Source organism: Dipodomys ordii, unplaced genomic scaffold (genome assembly GCF_000151885.1).
Source record: "Dipodomys ordii isolate 6190 unplaced genomic scaffold, Dord_2.0 Scaffold47, whole genome shotgun sequence".
Classification (NCBI taxonomy): domain Eukaryota; kingdom Metazoa; phylum Chordata; class Mammalia; order Rodentia; family Heteromyidae; genus Dipodomys; species Dipodomys ordii.
The window spans coordinates 8001646-8021779 of record NW_012267263.1 but is presented as its reverse complement, the minus strand read 5'-3'; the positions used below and the strand labels follow the sequence as shown (position 1 = coordinate 8021779).

Here is a 20134-nt window from a genome sequence, read left to right as displayed (position 1 = left end):
AAAAAATTGATAAACTATTTTTTTTAGCTAGACCCCACTACTCCAGAAAAATTAATCGGCCAGTGGGGAAAGAGAGGCATCTAGTGAGACTGTTGGATACCTAGGGCAGGCCATGGGATCTCCAAAACACCTTATGTAAGTATGTCCGTGCTAGACCAAAAGCATAATCTATTTCAATTTTAATCAAAAAGTTTACCCTTCTTTTTGTTAAAAAACACATTTAATAAATGGTAAAGGTCATAGTAAATTAATAATATTTTGTACAACTTTCTACATATTCATATTTGCAATGGTAAAGCCTTACTTCAAAGTAGTAATTACTTTTAACATTTAACACATCATGTCTTTATTCAACAAAATATTCATTAATTGCACATTTTAAAATAAACTTTAAAGGTGGAATTATTTCCCTTTGCTGTGTGTGTATGTATGTGAGTGTGTGTATGTGTATGTGTGTGTGCATGTGTGTATGTGTGTGAGTGCATGTGTATGTGTGTGTGTGCATGCGTGTGTGTGTGTGTGTGTGTGTGTGTGTGTGTGTGTGTGTGTTAGTACTGGGTCTTGAACTCAGCCTGGTTTCTGTCCCTTAACTTTTCTGCTCAAGGCTAATTATTTACCATTTGAGTCACAGTTCCACTTCTGCCTTTTTGGTGGTTAATTACCATTTGAGTCACAGTTTCACTTCTGCCTTTTTGGTGGTTAATTAGAGATAAGAATCTCATTCACAGACTTCCCTGCTTAGTTTTAAGTTTTATTCTGCTTTCCCTTGCATAGTAAAACAAGTGTGTGTGTGTGTATGTGTGTGTGTGTGTGTGTGTGTGTGGCTTGCTTTTGTAATGCTGTGCTTTTCTGTTAGCTATTCCAAGCCAAGTGTTGGCTAATTGCTAAGGTCTCCAATTTCTCTCTGCCCACTCTCTGAACAGCCCAGTATGAGGTTTCACATTCACTGCATTCTGTTGCCCCACCCTTTATGAGGGTCCTGGCTTCTTGATCTGTTCTCTCCAGAGAGGAGAATGAAGGAAGACTAGGGTGGGGCTTGGCCCCCATGGAGGATCTTCCCATGACAAAAGGTGAAGAAGAAAAAAAAGGATGATTCCATATTTTAGCTATGGTAAATAATGCTGCAATAAACATAGTCGTGCTGGTAGCTTTAGTGTGGTCTTGTTTGTAAACATTTGGGTAAATGCCTAAAAGTGGGATTGCTGGGTCATAGGGGAGCTCTATGTGGAGATGCCCCTCAGTAGATGAATGGATCAAGAAAATGTGGTATATATACACAATGGAATTCTATGCCTCCATCAGAAAGAATGACATTGCCCCTCTTGGAGAAAATTATATTAAGTGAAGTAAGCCAGGCCCAAAGAAACATAGGTCCTGTGGTTTCCCTTATTTGCAATAACTAGTATATGTCTGAGACAAGCAGAAACAGTCAGATAAGTTGATGTTAGGTGAAATGAACCCTAAGATATGTATTCAACTGTTTTTTTTCTTTCATGCGATTGTTTCTAACACATTTATAAGATGATTTCTTTGTTGCTTTGTATGTCCCTCCCCCACAGTATAACCCCTGTTTTCACTGTATTTGATGTTGGTATACTTTATGGAGGGGAAGGGAAAAAACAAATTGTTTAAATAGAGATACAGGTGGACCCATTGCAACAATGAGATGTACAAGATGTTATGTCGAAAAATGAACTTTACAACCTTGGTGGGGAGGGAGGGGGGATGGGGACAGGGACAGGGATGGGGATGGGAGGGCAGGGATGGTAAGAGGAAACAAAGGAGGAAGCAACAATGCTTGAGGCAACAATGCTTGATAAGAAATGTACTCATTACCTTGCCCATGTAATTGTAACCCCTCTGTATGGTATTTTCACAATTAAAAAAAAAGGATGAGTTCCCTTGCAGGAGGAAGTGAAATGCCAGGCAAAGAGCCAGCATGTCCAATCTAAGAGAATAAGCAGAGATCTCGACAGAGCAGAGACCTGCAAGTTACAGCTTGGAATCTGCAGCGAGTGTGTAGGTAGAAGCAGGTGGTTGGTTAAAAAAAAAAGTCTTTATGAGAATTATGATCCCAGCCCTAAGTTGGATTATTTTGGATGATTTACTCACTGTCAGCTTTCCTCCCTTCTCCTCATTTGGGTAGAAAGCCAAACGCTCCATGTCTCAGCTGACGGGACATGTATGAGCATTCTGATGAAGAAATCATTGGCAGAATCCCTCTGACAATTCTAGGCACACTCGTGCTTTGTGGCAGCTGGTAAACCATGGAGATGGCTGTCTTATTCTAAGGATGGGAGACGTTTGAAAGAGTTTGAGTCCTTCAAAACATCATTATGACAGCTGCCTCTCATTTTCTTGCATGAGGAAAGTAATTTTTTTCTATTTTAGGTTTTTATTTTAGACGTTTGTTTTTTGTTACTTGCAGCCTAGTGCATGCTGACTAATAGTGACTAAAAGTCGCCAAGAAAACTTCTTACTGTTAATCTCACATCATTCAACTCAATTCTCTTAGTGATTAAAAAAAGAAAGAAAAAGAAAAAATGAAAAACTGGAAAAGAATACTACTAGATAAATAAGCACTGACAATAAAGGACAGCTGAGAGCTTTGAAAACAAAATTGAAGGCTGAAAACTACAAAAATGCATGCAATAAAAATTTTAAGAGCAAGCTGGATCCATTTAGAAACCCAACACATGTCAATAGTTACTTTAGGCATCAGTATCCACATCACAGTTCACTGTGATAATGGGCTGTCCCCCCAAATACTCAATGAACATTTTGTTTAGAGTGGATCCAAAATAATTGTGAGACAATAATCTCCCACTTGCATTGAGAATGGTATTGAATTGAGAAGAAAATAAAGGAACAGAATAATTACAAAAGTAAATGATTCAAACATGTGCTGTGAATTGTCACATTAATCAATACTTTTGGAAAGGAGAACCTGGCTCAATCCAAGTGTCAGCAAGTTTGGGGTCCACCCAGGAATGCTTCCTCAGAACACAAGTTTGAACTAATTTGGACAAAGCTGATTGGTTGGAGACTGGAAAAGAGGAGGGCAGAAAGAGGGAGAGAAACAACATTCCAGGGAAGGTCATGGGATATGCAAAAGTCCCCAGTGTCAGTGAGAAATACTGAAGCTGCAGATCTGTAATATCTGGAGGGCTACTTTTATGTGCATCTTTGTCTTAACTCACCCAGAAAAGATGAAATTATATTCAATATGTGCTACTTAACAAGAACATTGTGACTTCAGTGGGAGAGCCCATGCTTAGCATGTATGAATTCCAGGTTCAATTCTCTCAAATAAGAACAGAATGATATATGTAATTCAGAGTTAAATTTTTCCACTTGAAAAAATTAAATGCTGTAAATACTAATGTAATTTTTGCCAAAAGTCATTTTGCACAAAAATTTTAAAGCGTCTCCCAATTACCAGACACAACACTAAGTTCTAGGATACAAAAATGAATCAGTTACATTCTGTACAATGAGGAAGCTAGAAAAAAAAGAGGTAAAAGAAGTAAACAATTACAGCTATGTATATCAACATGTTGATATAGAAAAGAGAGATGTGTATGTGGCTGGTCTATGGGGACACTAAGAATGGGAAAAATAATTCAGTAACGAATCATCTTGAAAATTAATTTATATCTGGTATATCATTACCAAATGATATCCAAGAAGCTAACTGTGACTGAATATAAACATGAAACAAGCCAGAAAATCTAATTCTGAGAAATTTCTATAGTAATAGAATTGCCTAATGAACTCCAAAAAACACAAGCCTAGCTCTAAAACAATTCTGAGAATTGGACCACCTTCTTCAGCAGGGAAAGTCACTCAAACAGCTAGATTTGAGAGTATATGAATGTGAGAGTTTAAAAGAAGTTGTGGTATAGATAGAAAGGCAGAAAAATCCAGTAAAGGTTTAATCTGACCTTTCATTGAAATACAAGTAGGAGATATACTTTTCTACTAGGACTTTGCACGGATAATAGTTTACAAGATTTTCAATAAAAAAGAAAGAAGAGGCCTGGATAATTGCATTTTTCTGATAATAATCAGATGTGTAAAGACAGCAACCAGGATTTCTCAAAGTCTCAGTTCCTAATGTCATCAGTAGAGTGATGTGGAATGATTTTAAAGGAGTCCTTCCACCCATAGATGACTGAATTCAGCACGGGCCAATTGTCACTATAAAAATTTAGTTGAACACACATTTTAGCAGCAATTTCCCAAACCATAATATATCAAAGTTTATTATGTTTTTCAATTTACTGAAAGTAACTTGGTAAACATATAATGTCTGAAAACCGTGAATCTGAAAAGAGCTAAATAGTAGTCGTGGGTGTCTAGTGACCACCATGTAGTTTCACTAACTAGGAAACACACAGAAAAGAAAGAAGACTTGGTGAATGTTAGGCCATTCTCTTAGATACAGGAAACAAAGAAAATTCTCAGATACTTTTCTATATTATTATGAGAAAAAATGAAACTCATGTACTATTTTGGTTGTAGGACCTATCTTTGAATATCTTAGTCATTTTTATTCAAAGTGCTTGATAAAGTTCCTTTATGTGAATAAGGAGTTACAATATGTGTGCCAAAAAGAATTTGATAAATTAAAAAAAAATTGGAACTGGTTTTATCACCAGATCCAAAAACTGACACACTAATTATATATGCAGTGCTACATAATCTTCTAAGTGTAATTGCAGTATAATTTCTCTGACATGCATTTACCATCCCTCTCTATCATAATTATTATGCAGAGATTGTTACCTTGATTTACTAGTTCTTCACTATCTCCTTAATTTGAAGGTTTTTCAAATATGTAGATTTCTTTTCAAATATATGTGGTCTATGCTTCCGCTCTCATTGAAAGACCTCAACAAATACAAAACAACAATATCAATGTAACTACCTGCTGTTCTGGAAATCCCAGTCGGTCCCTTCCTTTGAAGATGCATCTTTGAAAATTCCTTAAATCTAAATGATTAATTTTTCTACTGCTTGTGGTACATATCTTCTTCTACCAGTGGGTGTCCACACTCTGCCAAACACAATAACTACCGACAAATATGAGATGTCTTGTGCAGTTTTCAGTGGAAGGAACATCCCCATCACATGGGTTTTCAAGACCAAGGGTAGCAGTCTTTGGACCTGAATGGACACGCCCAGCTACAGAAGATCTTATCTTTTTTCCTGTCTATAACAAGGTCCCATTAATGTGATGAGGACACATGCTACAATCTGCCACAAACATAAAACAAAATTATAATGCACAAAAGATAGATTAATATAGTATAGATTTGTTATGTTCTGTGATGGTTGATGTTATGTGTCAGCTGAATGAGACTATGGCACCCAGTGAGTGAGCAAATAAAATCTTAAATGTTTGCCAGGTGCCAGTGGCTGACTTTCAAAATCTTAGCTACTCAGGAGGCTAAGCTCTGAGGGTTGAACCTCGAAGCCAACCCAAGGAGATAAATCCATGAGACTCTTATCTCAGATTAGTCAGCAAAATTCAGGAGCTGGAAATATGGTTCAAGGGATAGAGAATCAGCTATGAATGAAAAGGCAAAAGGACTTTCAAAACCAAGACACTTTGAGTTCAAGTTCCAGTTCTGAAACAAAAGTGAAAAAGACTAGAGGTTTTATGAAGATATTTTTAGGTGTGATTAGAATTTATCATCAGTTAACTTTTAGCTGGATACCAGTAGCTCATGCCTGTAATCCTAGCTACTCAGGAGACTGAGCCAGTCCAAGCAGAAAAACTACCAAAAAATCTGGAAGTGGATCTGTAGATCTGAGCCTAGAAGCTTAGGGAGAGTGTTCAAACCCCAGGATAGGAAAAAATATCAGTTGACTTTGAGAAAGCAGATTATTCTCTATAATGTGTCTCCTCAAATCAGTTGTAGGCCTTTAAGACCAAAGACAAGTTTCCTGGGGAAAAAAGAATTCAATCACTAGGCTACAACATAAAACTTCTAAGGAACTACTAGCCTTCAGATTCAAGATTGCAAAATCACCTCTTCTCTGAATCTCAAGCTTGCCAGCTTGTTCAACAGACTTCAGACTTGCCAGGCACAACAATCACTAGTCCAAATCTTTAAAACTTTAAAATCAACCTCTTGATAGTTAGATAGATAGATAAATAGAAAGCTAATCTCTCTCACATATACTTACTTTGTATATATATACATATATATATATAAGTATAAGTATATGCATATATAAGTATTTATACATATATATAGATATATATCCATACATATATATGGATATAAGGGCTCCATACACATAGATTCAGCAAGATGGGATGAAAATATTCAAAAAAACTGCCTGTTCTGAGCATGTACAGCACATTCCATAAACAACATAGCAAGCAACTACTTAAAATAGCATTTGCATTGTATTTGGTACTAAAACTCATCTAGGATTGATTTAAATACATAAAACAATGTGTAAGTTCTATGTAATACTATGCTAATTTACATGAGTGTCTTCAGTATCTGAGAAGTTTGGTATCCATTGGGGGATCCTGGAGCCCATTGACTAGGAAACAACTATATAGATACATATATGTATATATGTATATACAGCATATATTTAAGCTATTGGTTCTCTTTCTTTGGAGAATTTGGACTAACATAAGTTGATTCAGAGCATTAAATATATTTGGTATTATTTTTGAAATAGCTTTTGCAATGACAATGTATACAAACCCTCTGTTTTAGTTATAAAAAACTTATTTTATCTGATTTCTAGTTAATACTCTCTAGTTACCTTTTCTATGTAGAGTATCACACTCAATAGCGTTTAGCCCTTGTGAGTGAATATGATAGCATGATCATGTTCTCATGTAACAACTGCAAAGAAATATTTTACAGTAAGATGTATTTTATTTATGACTAATTTTAGGTCAGTTAAAACCTGAAGAAGCAATTCTTCCCAATAGACATTGCCAGATTCATATCCACAAACACGTTTTGAAAAGATTATTTTTATGAGTAAAAAAGTGAATCATAAAAACTCTACTTCTCTTAGGCCAAATGGCTCTATTAAATTTATAAATGGTATGTGAAATGTGACATATTTTACTTTTCAAATACAAATAGCAGTTACAATATTGGAATTACAAGTGTTAAATTATTTTTCATGACCACTATGGCAAACATCTTGAAGAAAATAAGTTCCTTTCAGAGGTACGAGGAAAACAGGAGTACTTACTAACTGCAGAGTCATAGGAGGTTGAATTATGCTCGCCCCTCATGAAGGGGTAAGGAGACAGGTAGGCATGTGTACAGTTCTTAGATGGTGGCTGATTAGCTAGAAAGAACAGCAAAGCAATGGTGTTTATTACTGAGAAGCTCAACCAACAATGACTCATTCCTAATGGAACAAAATACAAGAGTCAAGGGGTACACAAGCAAAAGAAATGGTCAATTCCAACAACAAATTCAGAGACTTGTAGTATGAGAGACAAAAATTCTTACTAAACAGTGCAGAGGACTTTGAAGGTGAATATCTCTTGAACATCTAGCTAAATGATCCAATTGAATGGAATAAATGCAAATAACATAGTACAGAATTCAAATTAGAGTCACGATGTTTCATTTATATAAATGTAGGTATTTCTAATGCCTATGTCTTTTGGCATGATTTCTCTCTTGCAGAGTCTGATTCCTTTTCACCTGTTTACATTCCCATTGAATTTCCATTAACATTTTACTTATTCTCCTACCCAAAATGTACTATAAGATGGTCTACCAGATATTTCTTTTGAAATGTTACTTCATTTCTACTTTGTCCATTTCTTTTCCTTTCCTAACAGTACTGGGATCGGAACACAGGGACTTAACCTACTACATTGGTGTTCTACCCCTTGAACTTGTTCCAGCCCTCACTACTTTTTCCTTTCCTATATAATAACTTGCCATCTGCTTTCTGAAGCCTTTTGTTGGCCTTACATTCTTCCTACATATTTCATAATTTTGACTATTGTGTAAATACATACTTTGATTTTTTTCCACACAAGTGTTTGATAGAAGACTAATAATTTCAACCTATAATAAACTTAAGCCAATAAACAAGTCTTTCATTATGGAGACAATGAAATGCATTGATTTTTCAAAGATTAATACAGTATAAGAAATACAGTTGAAACAATGAATCATAGTCTTATAAAGTTATTCGACTTCAAAAGGGAATTTTAAAGATTCTATACAAAACACAAACATCAAAAGCAAGGCATTTCTTGATATTGCTTACAAACTTAAGTAAGCTCAAATATAAAGGCTTTCATCTGCTGCCGCTGGTAATTAAGTTTCATTACAAACACAAAGAAGATTTTTTTTTAAACTTTAAGGCTATGAATATAAAATAATACCTCTATTTCTGGATTTTTTTAACATTTGAGATTTCAAGTGTCTATAGACAAAAAGGAATGCTTATAACAGACATTTGAAGAGAAAATTCTATAGATATCTGTTCTGTTATTTCAAAGTAGGGTATTTTAAATTTTATAAACACATCACATACATTCATATATATATAAATATATATAGAGAGAGATATATTACTGTTGTTTTGCCACTAACAGTCAGAGTTTCCTCTTGTGGCTGAAGGTAACTTTGTAATTTCTACAGACATTTCTTCTGGGAAGGAAACTCTGCCTTTGAAGACATAGTGTTTAGATATTATAGTTAAGAAACTAGTCCTCTTGTAAGTAATGTATACTAAGTAAGAAGCTGTTTGTTTTTGTTTCAGAGACAAGGGACAAAAGAAAGCTAAGTTGTACTTACTGTACCAGAACTTCCAGACATTAGAGTCATTCTCTTCCACAATTCCATTAAACCAACACCTCCAGAAGAATCCTTCATGGTGGAAAGTGACATTCTCTATCTGCACAGAAGACAAATGAGGGAACTTACTGTCAACCCAAGGAATAAAATGGAAATTACTGCATCCAGGAATTTTTTAAAGAAATGTCTTCTATCCCCAATACTGATTTCTTTATAGAAGAAATAGAGATTTCTCTCCCCCCCCCCCATTGCTATTCTCTGACTTCAAGAGGAGGCATACCCCTAACCGGTATCCCAGTATTTAGAAGAAGAAACGCACATTCTGTTCACCTGAACACTTCCCCACTTCAGTTGCAAGAAGCCAATAATCTGATCCAAAAGCCACCAAAAACAGTAAAACCCCCAAAGCACCAAAAATGGCCCCAAAGAAGATGGTGACATTGAGTTTCATTTTCAATCCAGTTGTTTGTTGTTAAAATTTAAAAAAATTAGATGGTCATTAACCTCTCAGCAAAAACTGTGTAAAAGAGTAAGATTTTTGAGTAGGCAAAATCTAGGAGAAGCTGTCCCAACTCATGTTTTGGTGGCTTCTCACACCCGCTGGTGGACTTGTGTTTCCTTTGCTGTCCCCTGGAGGGGCTCCAGCCCCACAGCTGAGAATGGCTGGCTATTTTAAGAAATGGATTGAGGCACTGTCTTTCTCCCAAGGGGATCAAAAAATAGCTGACCTTCCCCTGACGATAAAGAGGCATATCAGGAGTTGGCACTGGTGTTCTTGATTGCTATTGGATGGAAAGAAGAGAGAAGAGTCATGAAGACATTGACAGCATTGACTCCAAACCTTAAGTGTCCGCACAAGCTGCTCTTAGTCAGGAATGACTACAACAACCTCATGGACACTCGAGACACTCTTTGAAGTTATATAAATCACAGCTATAAAGAACCATAGAGACTTCTCTAGCAAATAATTCAAGTAGTAATTAACCTCTTAATTTCTCCTGGACATTTTTTTGAGTTGAAAATAATATTTTGGGTCCAGATTTATAACTTAACTATTCAAACATATGTTTGGAATATCAAGAATATCAATAGTGATATCATTCTCAAAAGTATTAAAGCATTTTATATATTGTACAACAGCTCGAAGACCTTACACAAGGCATTTTCAATAACCACCCTAAAAGTGAATGAATTGAAAAAAGGCTAAAGAATATATTGTTTTCTGGATTAAATGAAAAAGCCCAGTCTACCCCTTGCTTTTAAATTAGCTTTAAATATGTAACATTCTCAAAATGTGAGTCATAATACTCATACAGATCACCTAATAGAAATGAATCCACATTTTATTTAAGCTTGTCTCTTTGCAGTCTGTTTGTTTAGTTTTTATGTGCCAATATGCCAGAGATTAATTTTTTACTAACTATTTGTGTACTATTTAAAACCTGGTACTGAGCATGGTTTTATAGTTTGTTAACAGTAACTTGAACTACTTAATCTTCTAATGAGGTGACTGAACTCTTCTAGTTTCCTTTGCTCTTCTTTTTGTTGAGTGGAATGGTATGAATCCTGAGGATGGCTTTTCTAAAGGTAAAATGATCCCTGGTAAGGATAGAAGGCACTGGCTGGTTCTCCTGATAAACAACGGGAGATGTTCAAAGGCCGTGAATCAGCCACTAAGAGAGTTAAGTAGAATTGTAAACTCACCTAAGCTATCCCTCACGTAATGCTTAAACCGTCTTAAAAAAATAAAATGAAACTACCTACAACATCCCGCTGTAGCATTTCTACTTTGTACCACTGGAAAACATCAATAGTAGCCTTGGAACTCTCTTACTTTCTGCCAAAAGCTACATCTTAAGAGGTTGCAGATGTTAATACTAATCTATTGTCTGAGACTACACAACACAGGTTTAAACTCTTTGTCATCAAGAAAGCTTTCTGATCTTCTCTAACTGTCCCCCATCCCTATCAAACCCTAACGATGGTCCTCTTTTTTCTAGCCCAAGCATTCTGTTCCTTTAAGGATCCATTAGATCCATACGGTTTCAAATCTATCTATTCAGATTCATTCCTACAAGTTCCAAGCACTCACCTAAAATGAGGCATCATCAAGTATTCTGGATAGACCTGTTTTAAATGGGACTGACTGCCACTGTTTCCAGTAGCTATCAGAGGCCCAAATGGAAGGACATGGGCCAGGGATCTACCCACAGGAAGCATGGTCAGCTGCCTCATGGCCAAGAGTCAGGTTGCAGGCATGGCTTCTATGACACAACAACAATGTGAACATGGAAGAGTTATTTCAGTACATCCAGACTCTAGGGCTTACAAGATGTGCCTGAAGGTCATGCATATAGATGTCACAGAGCCCAGAAAAATTGTGACACAGTTGTGGGCCAAGTTTTTGTTGGGATCAAGGCATAATCTGAGCAGATTTTCTTCGGAGAGCTTTAATTGGAGTGTGCCAAAGCAGGAAACATGAGTTCTGAAGGGTCACACTGCATGTAGGATATGACATCCATGGGGCTTCTGTCCAATTGGTGCTTTTTCTTAAATTTAAATTTTATTGTAAAGGTGATACACAGAGGGGCTACAGTTACATAATAATGAACAATTCCCTCATTTTCTCCCGCGTCCTCCTCCCTTCCCTCCCAAGTTGTAAAGTTCATTTCCAACATAGTGTTTGATGTGTATCACTGTTGCATTGGTTCACCCTTTGTTCCACAGTCCCACAGTTTCTGTGATTCCCTTTCCCTTCCTCGAATCAGATCACAAAAAAAGGGCACCAAAAAAAAAGTGACAACAGGGAATAAACAAAGAGGGGAAAAAAAAGAACTTCAAACTATACAATAAAGAAAAACTCTTGTTTCCATTTCTTGGAGTTAGTTTTGATAAGCATTATGATGCTTTTAAAGGGAGTGGCAGGAAAGAGTGGAGGCCAGGATGTTAGGCAGGTTAGGTGCCTCTGTGGGTGATCTGTGGCCACCAGATAGAGCCAGTTGGATATGGTGTAACAGGGGAAAGTTTGGTCAAGAGCAGCTTAGAGCTGTTCCAGTGGTGAGAAAATTAAGCTTACCTTTGAAAATGATTATCCAGGCAACATAAAATTATGAGCATCCACCTCAACAGCTCACAGTGTAACACCTTCATCATGTTATTCCAAGGATTATCACACCCTGCCATAACCCTAAACCTGATCTGTGAGTATGTTATCCTGTTGTGACAATATTCAAGATTATACCAGTGACCTAAATCTTGCTACATCAGTCCTTCCAAAGATAATCACAGAGAGAAATGAGAGCCCAGGAAAAGGGTCCAATAGGTGTGAATTTAATGATGGACAAAGTAAGTCCAAAACAAAAGAAAATGGACAACTCTAAGAAATTGGAAGGGATTGAAAACAGATTCTTACCTAGGGCCTCCAGGAAGAAATGCAGCCTTTCGATAATTAGCTTTGAGCCTGGTGAGTGAGATGCTTATGGAATTTCTGCACCTTAGAGCAGTGAGACCATTAATCTGGGTTGTGGTAGGCCACAATAAACAATTACTTATGCATGACATTTCAGTGTGTTTCCTAAATAGTCTCTTAATGTTGCTTAAGACTTGCAGTCTCTTTTCTCTGTGGCCCTGAGTCTGAAGGCGTAGGCAATGGGGCTAAGTAAGGATAGGCATCCAGGAATGAGTATGTGGAAAAGCACAGAACTGTGTACATGAGCTGCTTCTTTCTGTGAATACTCTACTTAAAAGGAAGGGGAGTGGGAGATGGCTTTCCTAGATGAGAAGTGAGAGGCTTTTCACAGATGAGGGACCTTGGAGAAAAGTCTCCTCAGCTCTCTTTGTCTCATGTTATTAACATGGAAATAGTAATGATATTTTGAGGGATAACTTGGGATTTATAAAATGAAATTGCCAAATGAATGAGCTCTTGCTGCCATTAGACTTGTCTTCTATCCTGCTATTTAGATAGAGGCCAACAAATTAAAAATAAAGAACAGAATAGAAGAAAGAGGAGATGAGAAGGAAGGAAAGAGAAAAGTGAAGCCTATTTGCTAGTATTGTGGCTGTGACAGTGATATATATTTAATTATATTAGTCTCAGATATTAGATATATTTAATACATATTAGTCTGATGTATGTATGTATATCAGAATAATTTCTTATTAATTGGTTGCAGGCCTTTCATATCCATCCATCCATCCATCCATCCATCCAATCATCCATCCATCCATCCATATATATCATCCTGATCATGTACCACCAGCAGCTCTCCCAAATCTCTATCTGTTCTTGCTACATCTAACTAGAAGGCCCTTCCCTTCTATCTATGCATTAAGACATTCAGTATATGTTTAACCATTCTGCTGTGGGCCACAAGTTCTTTGAGGTGCTTACAGTTGCACTCTGCAAGATCCTTACCCAAACAAATTCATACTTTCATATTGGTTTAATTAGACCTGCCATCTTCTACTCCGTTTTTAGAGTGCATATGTTTTGGAATAGAGTTAGGCAATAGTTGTCCAATGAACAAACTAATTTTTAAAAAAGAATGAACAAATGTAAAACAACTCTCTGTATAGAATTTGTTCCATGAATATCTTTTTTTTTTTTTTGGTCAGTTGTGGGGTTTGAACTCTGAGCCTAGGCACTGTCCCTTAGCTGTTCAGCTCAAGGCTAGCACTCTACCACTTGAGCCAGAGTGCCAATTCTGGTTTTCTGGTGGTTTGTTGGAAATGAGAGTCTCACCGACTTTCCCTCCCCAGGCTGGCTTTAAACCGTGATCCTCAGATCTCAGGCTCCTGAGTAGCTAGGATTACAGGCGTGAGCCACTGGCGCCAGGCTGTTCCATGAATCTTAAATATGTTCCTGAGGATGTTATCCCTGCTTCTACAGCATCTCCTTGTGAAGGCCAGAAGGGAAATTTCTCCTTTCTTCTTTCTCTTTGTTTCTTTATTCCTTCCTTCCTTCCTCTCTTTCTTTCTCTTTCTTCCTTCCTCTTTCTTTTTCTTTCTTCCCCCTTTCTTTTCTTTCTTTTTTTCTGGCCATATTGAGTTTTGAACTCAAGATCTTGTGCTTGCTAGGCAATAGCTCTACCACTTGAGCCATGCCTCCAAATGTTTTGCTTTAGATGTTTTTCATATAGAGTCTCACACTAACTTTTGCCCAAGCTAATCTCTAATTACAATCACCGTACCTCTGCCTCTCAAATAGCTAGATTCACAGGCGTGTAACTACAGCCCAGAAAGTTTTGGAGATGAGGTTCTCACTATTGGCCACGCTGACTTCAAACTGTAGTTTTCACAGATATTTTTCACAGGTAGCTTTCACAGGTATTCTTACACATGGGGAAAAAAACAATAAATAATTTCTATGGAGAAAATAAGTGATTCTTAGTCTACTCTTGAACCACAAAGGCCTGACACAATATTGCTGGTAGTTGTATACTTAATGAGGTTGAGTAGAATTGGTTTGAACACTGCCATCTGCTGGCCACAGGTAAAACTGGTATTCTACCATATGCACAACTCTCGTTAAGATTCCCAGGATGGAATTCTATGTCTCCATCAGAAAGAATGACATTGCCCCATTTGTTAGGAAATGGAAAAACTTGAAAAAAATTATATTAAGTGAAGTAAGCCAGGCCCAAAGAAACATAGGTCCCACGGTTTCCCTTATTTGCAATATCTAGTATATGTATGAGTCAAGCGGAAAAGGTCAGATAACGTGATGTCAGGAAAATGAACCCTTAGATATGTATTTTAATGTTTTTTCTTTCATGCATGTGTTTCTAACGCATTTATAAGATTATCTCTTTGTTGCTTTGTATGTCCCTCCCCCACAGTATAACCCCTGCTTTCACTATATTTGATGTCAGTATAACTTGTGGAGGAGATGGGGAAAAACCAGTTGTTTAAGGATACAGGTGGATCTGATGCAACAATGAGAAGTACAAGTTGTCATGTCCAAAACGAGCTTTACAACGTCGGTGCGGGGGGGGGGGGGAAGAGGGTGGGGAGGAGGGGGGAAGGAGAAGGATTGGGATGGGGGGGAGGGGGGAGGCTGGGAAGGGATGGGAAGGGTAAACAAAGGAGGAGGCTGCAATGCTTGGTAAGAAATGTACGCATTATCCTGCCCATGCAATTGTAACCCCTCTGTACAGTATGTTCACAAATAAAATAAAATAAAATTTAAAAAAAAAAGATTCCCAGGATCAATCACTAATAGAGGCACCCTACACTCCATTAAATTGACAGTAATTTACCTAAGTATTTTACATCAAAGAACTTTTATTACAAAAATATCTTACTTCTTGAAACAGTTGACTATAAGTTTTAATTCATAAAGAACATTGTGGATATCCTAAGTGCATTAAATCTTTGAAAGAATTGGTTGCAATTCTCAACTTATATAGAGTCCAAGAGGAGATGGATTTCAATCATAATTATCCAGTTCCCGAACCCCAGTGAACTTAGCAAATTTTTATTTACTGGTAGGCTGATTGCCCGAAAAGATTGTGAAGATCCACTAATCATCATTTTTTGGAGAGAATCATTTGGGAGAATGTTCTATTGTGGCAAATAGGAAGACACACAACAAAAGAAAAGGAATATCTAGATTGGAGAAATTCTTAAAAGGGAGGCAATATCAACAGAAGAAAAAGTAAAAAGGCATAAACCAGACTAATGCTTTATTCACAATTAAGGATGTCTATATAAGTTTCTGTTTCCTTTCCTCAGGTCTTGTACATACAATGGTAAAGTTCTACAGGGAAATCATTGGAGATTTTTTCTTTTTAGAATTTTTTATTGTAAAGGTTATGTCAGAGGGGTTACAGTTACATAAGTAAGGTAATGCATACATTTCTTTTGAACAGTGTTACCCTCTCCCTTGTTTTCTCCCACTTTCCCTTCCCTGCTACCCCCATCTCTCACCAAGTTCATGTAAAGTTCATTTCCAACATAGTGTTGTGTATCACTAGTGCATTGGTTCACCCATTGTCCTTTGTCTCGCCATTTCTGTGATTCTCAAATAAGGTAAACTTATAAATAATACAAAGGGTACTGATATAAAAACAGGGACAACAAGAGGTAAACCAAAGGGGGGGAATCAAAGAAAAAAGAAATAACTGCATACAGTACACTAAGAAAAACAAGCAAAAAATCCCTCTTGCTTCCATATCTTATAACTCCCCCACCTCCACAAATAAATCCTCAAAGAAACAACCACCCCATTATTAAGTGGACTAAAGACTTAAAGAGGGACTTCTCTGAAGAGGAAATAAGAATGGCCAACAGGCACATGAAGAAATGCTCAACTTCTCTAGCCATAAAAGAAATGCAAATCAAAACAACATTGGGATTCATCTCACCCCAATTAGAATGGCCATTATCAAGAAATCTAATAATAACAGATGCTGGTGGGGATGTGGCCAAAAGGGAACCCTACTGCATTGTTGATGAGACTGTAACCTGTTTCAAACATTCTGGAAAGCAGTAGGGAAGTTCCTCAAAAGGGTAAACATAGAGCTCCCCTACGATACAGCAATCCCACTCCTGGGCATTTATCCAAATGATCACAAACAAGGCCACACTAAAGCTACCAGCACAACTATGTTCATTGCAGCATTATTTACCATAGCCAAGACATAGAATCAACCCCTCAGTGGATGAGTGGATGAAGAAAATGTGGTATATCTGCATAATGGAAGTCTATGCTTCCATCAGAATGGCATTGCCTCAGTTGTAAGAAAATGGAAAGACTTGAGGGAAAAAATAATATAAGTGGAGTCTGCCAGATCCGAAGAAACACAGAATGCCTAGTTTCCCTCATTTGTAATAATTAGTACATGTCTAGGATAGTTCTAGCATAGGATCACCTTAGTTCAATAGCTATGTACATATCACCTTATAAAATGATGCTAATCCAAGTGACTTTTATTTTAATATTTTCTTTGCCATGGTCTTTTGTATTTGGAATATGGTTCTGAGTAGGATTTTGGTATTTCTTCTTAGTGAATCCTGCTTTCATGTGTGGCTTTGTGTCTATTCTTTTTAAATTTTTATTATTATAAAGGTAATGTACAGAGGAGTTACAGTTACCAAGTCAGATAATGGCCACATTTCTTTTTGGACAATATCACCCCTTCTTTCACTCTCTCTTTTGTCATAAATTTGGAAAATTCTGAATTATTATTACTTCAGACAATTATTCTGTGTCTCTCTCCTTCTGCTACTGCAATATGCCTATCTTATGCTGCTTGCAATTGTCCCACAACTCATAAATGTTCCATGTTTAATCTTTATTTTCTTTTTATTTAGAGAATTTTCTATTAATTTTCTATCTTACAGCCTAGTAATTTTTTCCTAATTTTTATTTTATTGTTAGGATGCTGTACAGAGGGGTTACAGTTACATGAGTAAGGCAATGAGTACATTACTTGTTGATCATTGTTACCCTTTTCCTTCCTTGTTGTTGTCCCACTATCCCTTTTCTCCCCCACCTACCACACTCCTCCCCTCCCCCCAATATACCATTCTGTGGGTATGCTTGTTGAAATGGGTCATCTTGTGTCCTTGTTTTAGCATTTTGTTATCCCTCTTCCCCTCCCCAGATTAGACATATGTATATACAAGATGCAGGGTATCAAAATCAAGTACAGTGACAACAGGGGATATGCCATAGGGGAAAGAACATACAAAAGAAACAACAACAAATAATAATAATAAAATCATATGGTACATTTAAAACAATAACAATGAAGACACTTCTCAAGACAAACTTCTCAAGAATGTCATCTGACATTCTACTATCCACTATACTATTTATTCAACAAAAATTACAATGAAAGGCCAGAAAACATTCTGAAGAAAGAAATATCAAGCATTAAAACTAGACTCAGCAATGACAAAATCTTGGATTCATTAGACAGGTAATTTTAAATAACTGTGCTTAATAAGTTAATGGTTGTAATGGAAAAGTTGATGGTATGAAAGAACAGAGAAATAATATAAGCAGACATGTAGAAACTCCAAGAAAGAATGGATAAAGAATTATAAGATCAAGTACATTGTAACAGAAATAAAAATTGCTTTGCATAGACTGACCAATCAGTAGTTTGGATTAAATTGAGGAAAACCAATTTATACTCCCACCAACAATGAAGTAGGGTTCCTATTTAGCCACATCCCCTCCAGCATCTGTCTTTATTAGATTTTTAATAATAGCCATTCAAATTGGTGTGAGGTGGAATTTCAATATTGGTTTGATTTGCATTTCTTTTATGACCAGAGAAGTTGAGCATTTTTTCATGTGTCTACTTGCCATTCTTATTTCTTCTTCAGAGAAGTCTCTCTTTAAGACTTTAGCCCACTTACTAATCTGGCGGTTGTTTCTTTGAGGATTTGTTGTTGGGGGATTTAGTTTTTTGAGTTCCAAGTACATTTTAGATATGAGGCCCTTGTCCATTGTATGGCTAGTGAAGATCTTCTCCCAATCCATGGGCTTTCTATTGATTTTACTAGCTATGTCCTTTGCCAAGCAGAAGCTCTGCAGTTTCATGCAATGCCATTTGTCTAACCTTTATTTGATTTGTTGTGTTTCTGGATCTTTATTAAGAAAAAAAAATGACCATATAAGCTGATGCTAAGTGAAATAAACCTCAAAATATGGACACAAGTTTAATCTGGATAGGAAGGAAGAAAAACTTTAGATCCTCCAGTTTGCTTCACTAACTTTTTTTCTTTCTTTTTCCTCACTATATATTTCTTACAAACTCTTTCTTGTTACCTTATTTTTGGTTTATTGTGGGACTTGAACTCAGAGCCTGGGTGCTATCCCTGAGCTCTCCTGCTCAAGGCTAACACTCTACCACTTTAAGCCATAGCTCTACTCCTGGTTTTTTGGTGGTTAATTGGAGGTAAGAATCTCCTGCCTGGGCTGACTTTGAATTTTTATCCTCAGTTCTCAGACTCCCGGGTAGCTAGGATTACCGGTGTGAGCTACTAGCACCTGGCCTTTTTCCTGATATCTTTAAATCACTCATAGTGGTTACTGTTACTGCACTAGAATCCTATTTATATTTTTGTTTAAGAAGAAAGATATTCTATAATTTTACAATCTTCACTATTGAAATGATTTTAGCTCTCTAGATTGCACATTTTAGAAGCATTTCTTAGCATATTTCCCCCTCTTCAGTGACACAGAAGAATTGAGGAGCTTCAGTTGTCAAGTTTCTTTCTTCTTAGGTCAGGTAAGATTCCAGTATAATCTTTTCCCCAGAAAAGTAGACTTTTGTTGTGGAGAATGTTGCTAGTACATTTCAAAATGGTTAATTTACACCTTGGTGTATTCTAAAATGATTACTTTTCTCCTCCTTAGGCTAAAAATGAAAAAGACTTTCTCAGGTCTTCATCATAAGAACCTTGGTAGGTCCTGGCAGTAAAACCCGGAAGTGGGAGAGCACCATGAAGGCAGAAATTCAGGAGGGCTTGCCTCTCTCTTTTTTTTTGGGGGGGGGTCCAGTCTTGGGGCCTGAACTCTGGGCCTGGGCGCTGTCCCTCAGCTCTTCAGCTCAAGGCTAGTGCTCTACCACTTCAGCCACAGCGCCACTTCCGGCTTTTTTTTTGCTTATGTGGTGCTGAGGAATCGAACCCAGGGCCCCAGGCATGCAAGGCAAGCGCTCTACCAGTGAGCCACCTTCCCAGCCCCCACTTGCCTCTCTTATCAGTCCACATTTCCCCTCTAAAAAATTCACCACAGGGACCTTCAATTTTCCTCGAAGTTCTAAATCCCAGCAGCTCTACTCGAAGCAAACTGATTTTGATGTCAGCTTTTGAGGTTAACCTCTCACCAGACTACCTGGTGATGGCTTACCCTATGACCTGGATTGTCTGACAGACTTAGGAAAAATGGTTGAAGTTCAGTCTGTCTCCATTTGTTTTCTCATTGTAGAACCTGAAGTGGCTGTTTCTAAGCTCTTACATATGTAAGCAGAAATCAACTCAAAACAAAACAAAAATCTTCAAACCTCTGGAATGAATAGAACCATAGGACAGGGATTTCTTTTCATGGGACTTCTTCACTCAGCATAAATGACTTGAGAGACACCCTGATAATTACAGAAACTCAGAATCCATGCTTTTGATTGGTAAGCAGTATTTGACTATATAAATCCACCACATTAATTCATTCATTTACATGTTAATGGGCATTTGAGTCATTTCCAGCTTGAGGCTGAAGTGGACCCTGAGATGGGGGCCCAAGCTGGTATGATTCCATTTTGACCTTTGCCTTTGTTTTAGGGATTTAAGACTTAATGGGCCTA

At 37.1% G+C, this 20134-nt stretch overlaps 1 protein-coding gene across 1 annotated transcript in view; it reads right to left on the bottom strand.

Moving 5' to 3' along the window:
* Tmem182 (transmembrane protein 182) overlaps positions 1-9264 on the bottom strand; it is a 48999-nt gene extending 39735 nt beyond the window's left edge. Inside the window, exons 1-3 of the mRNA XM_013019788.1 lie at positions 9133-9264; positions 8814-8913; positions 7240-7338 (exon numbers count right to left, since the gene is read on the bottom strand). Of these exons, the coding sequence (XP_012875242.1) occupies positions 7240-7338; positions 8814-8913; positions 9133-9264 (331 nt within the window). The remainder of the gene's footprint in view (positions 1-7239; positions 7339-8813; positions 8914-9132) is intronic.
* Between the last annotated feature and the right edge of the window lie 10870 nt (positions 9265-20134).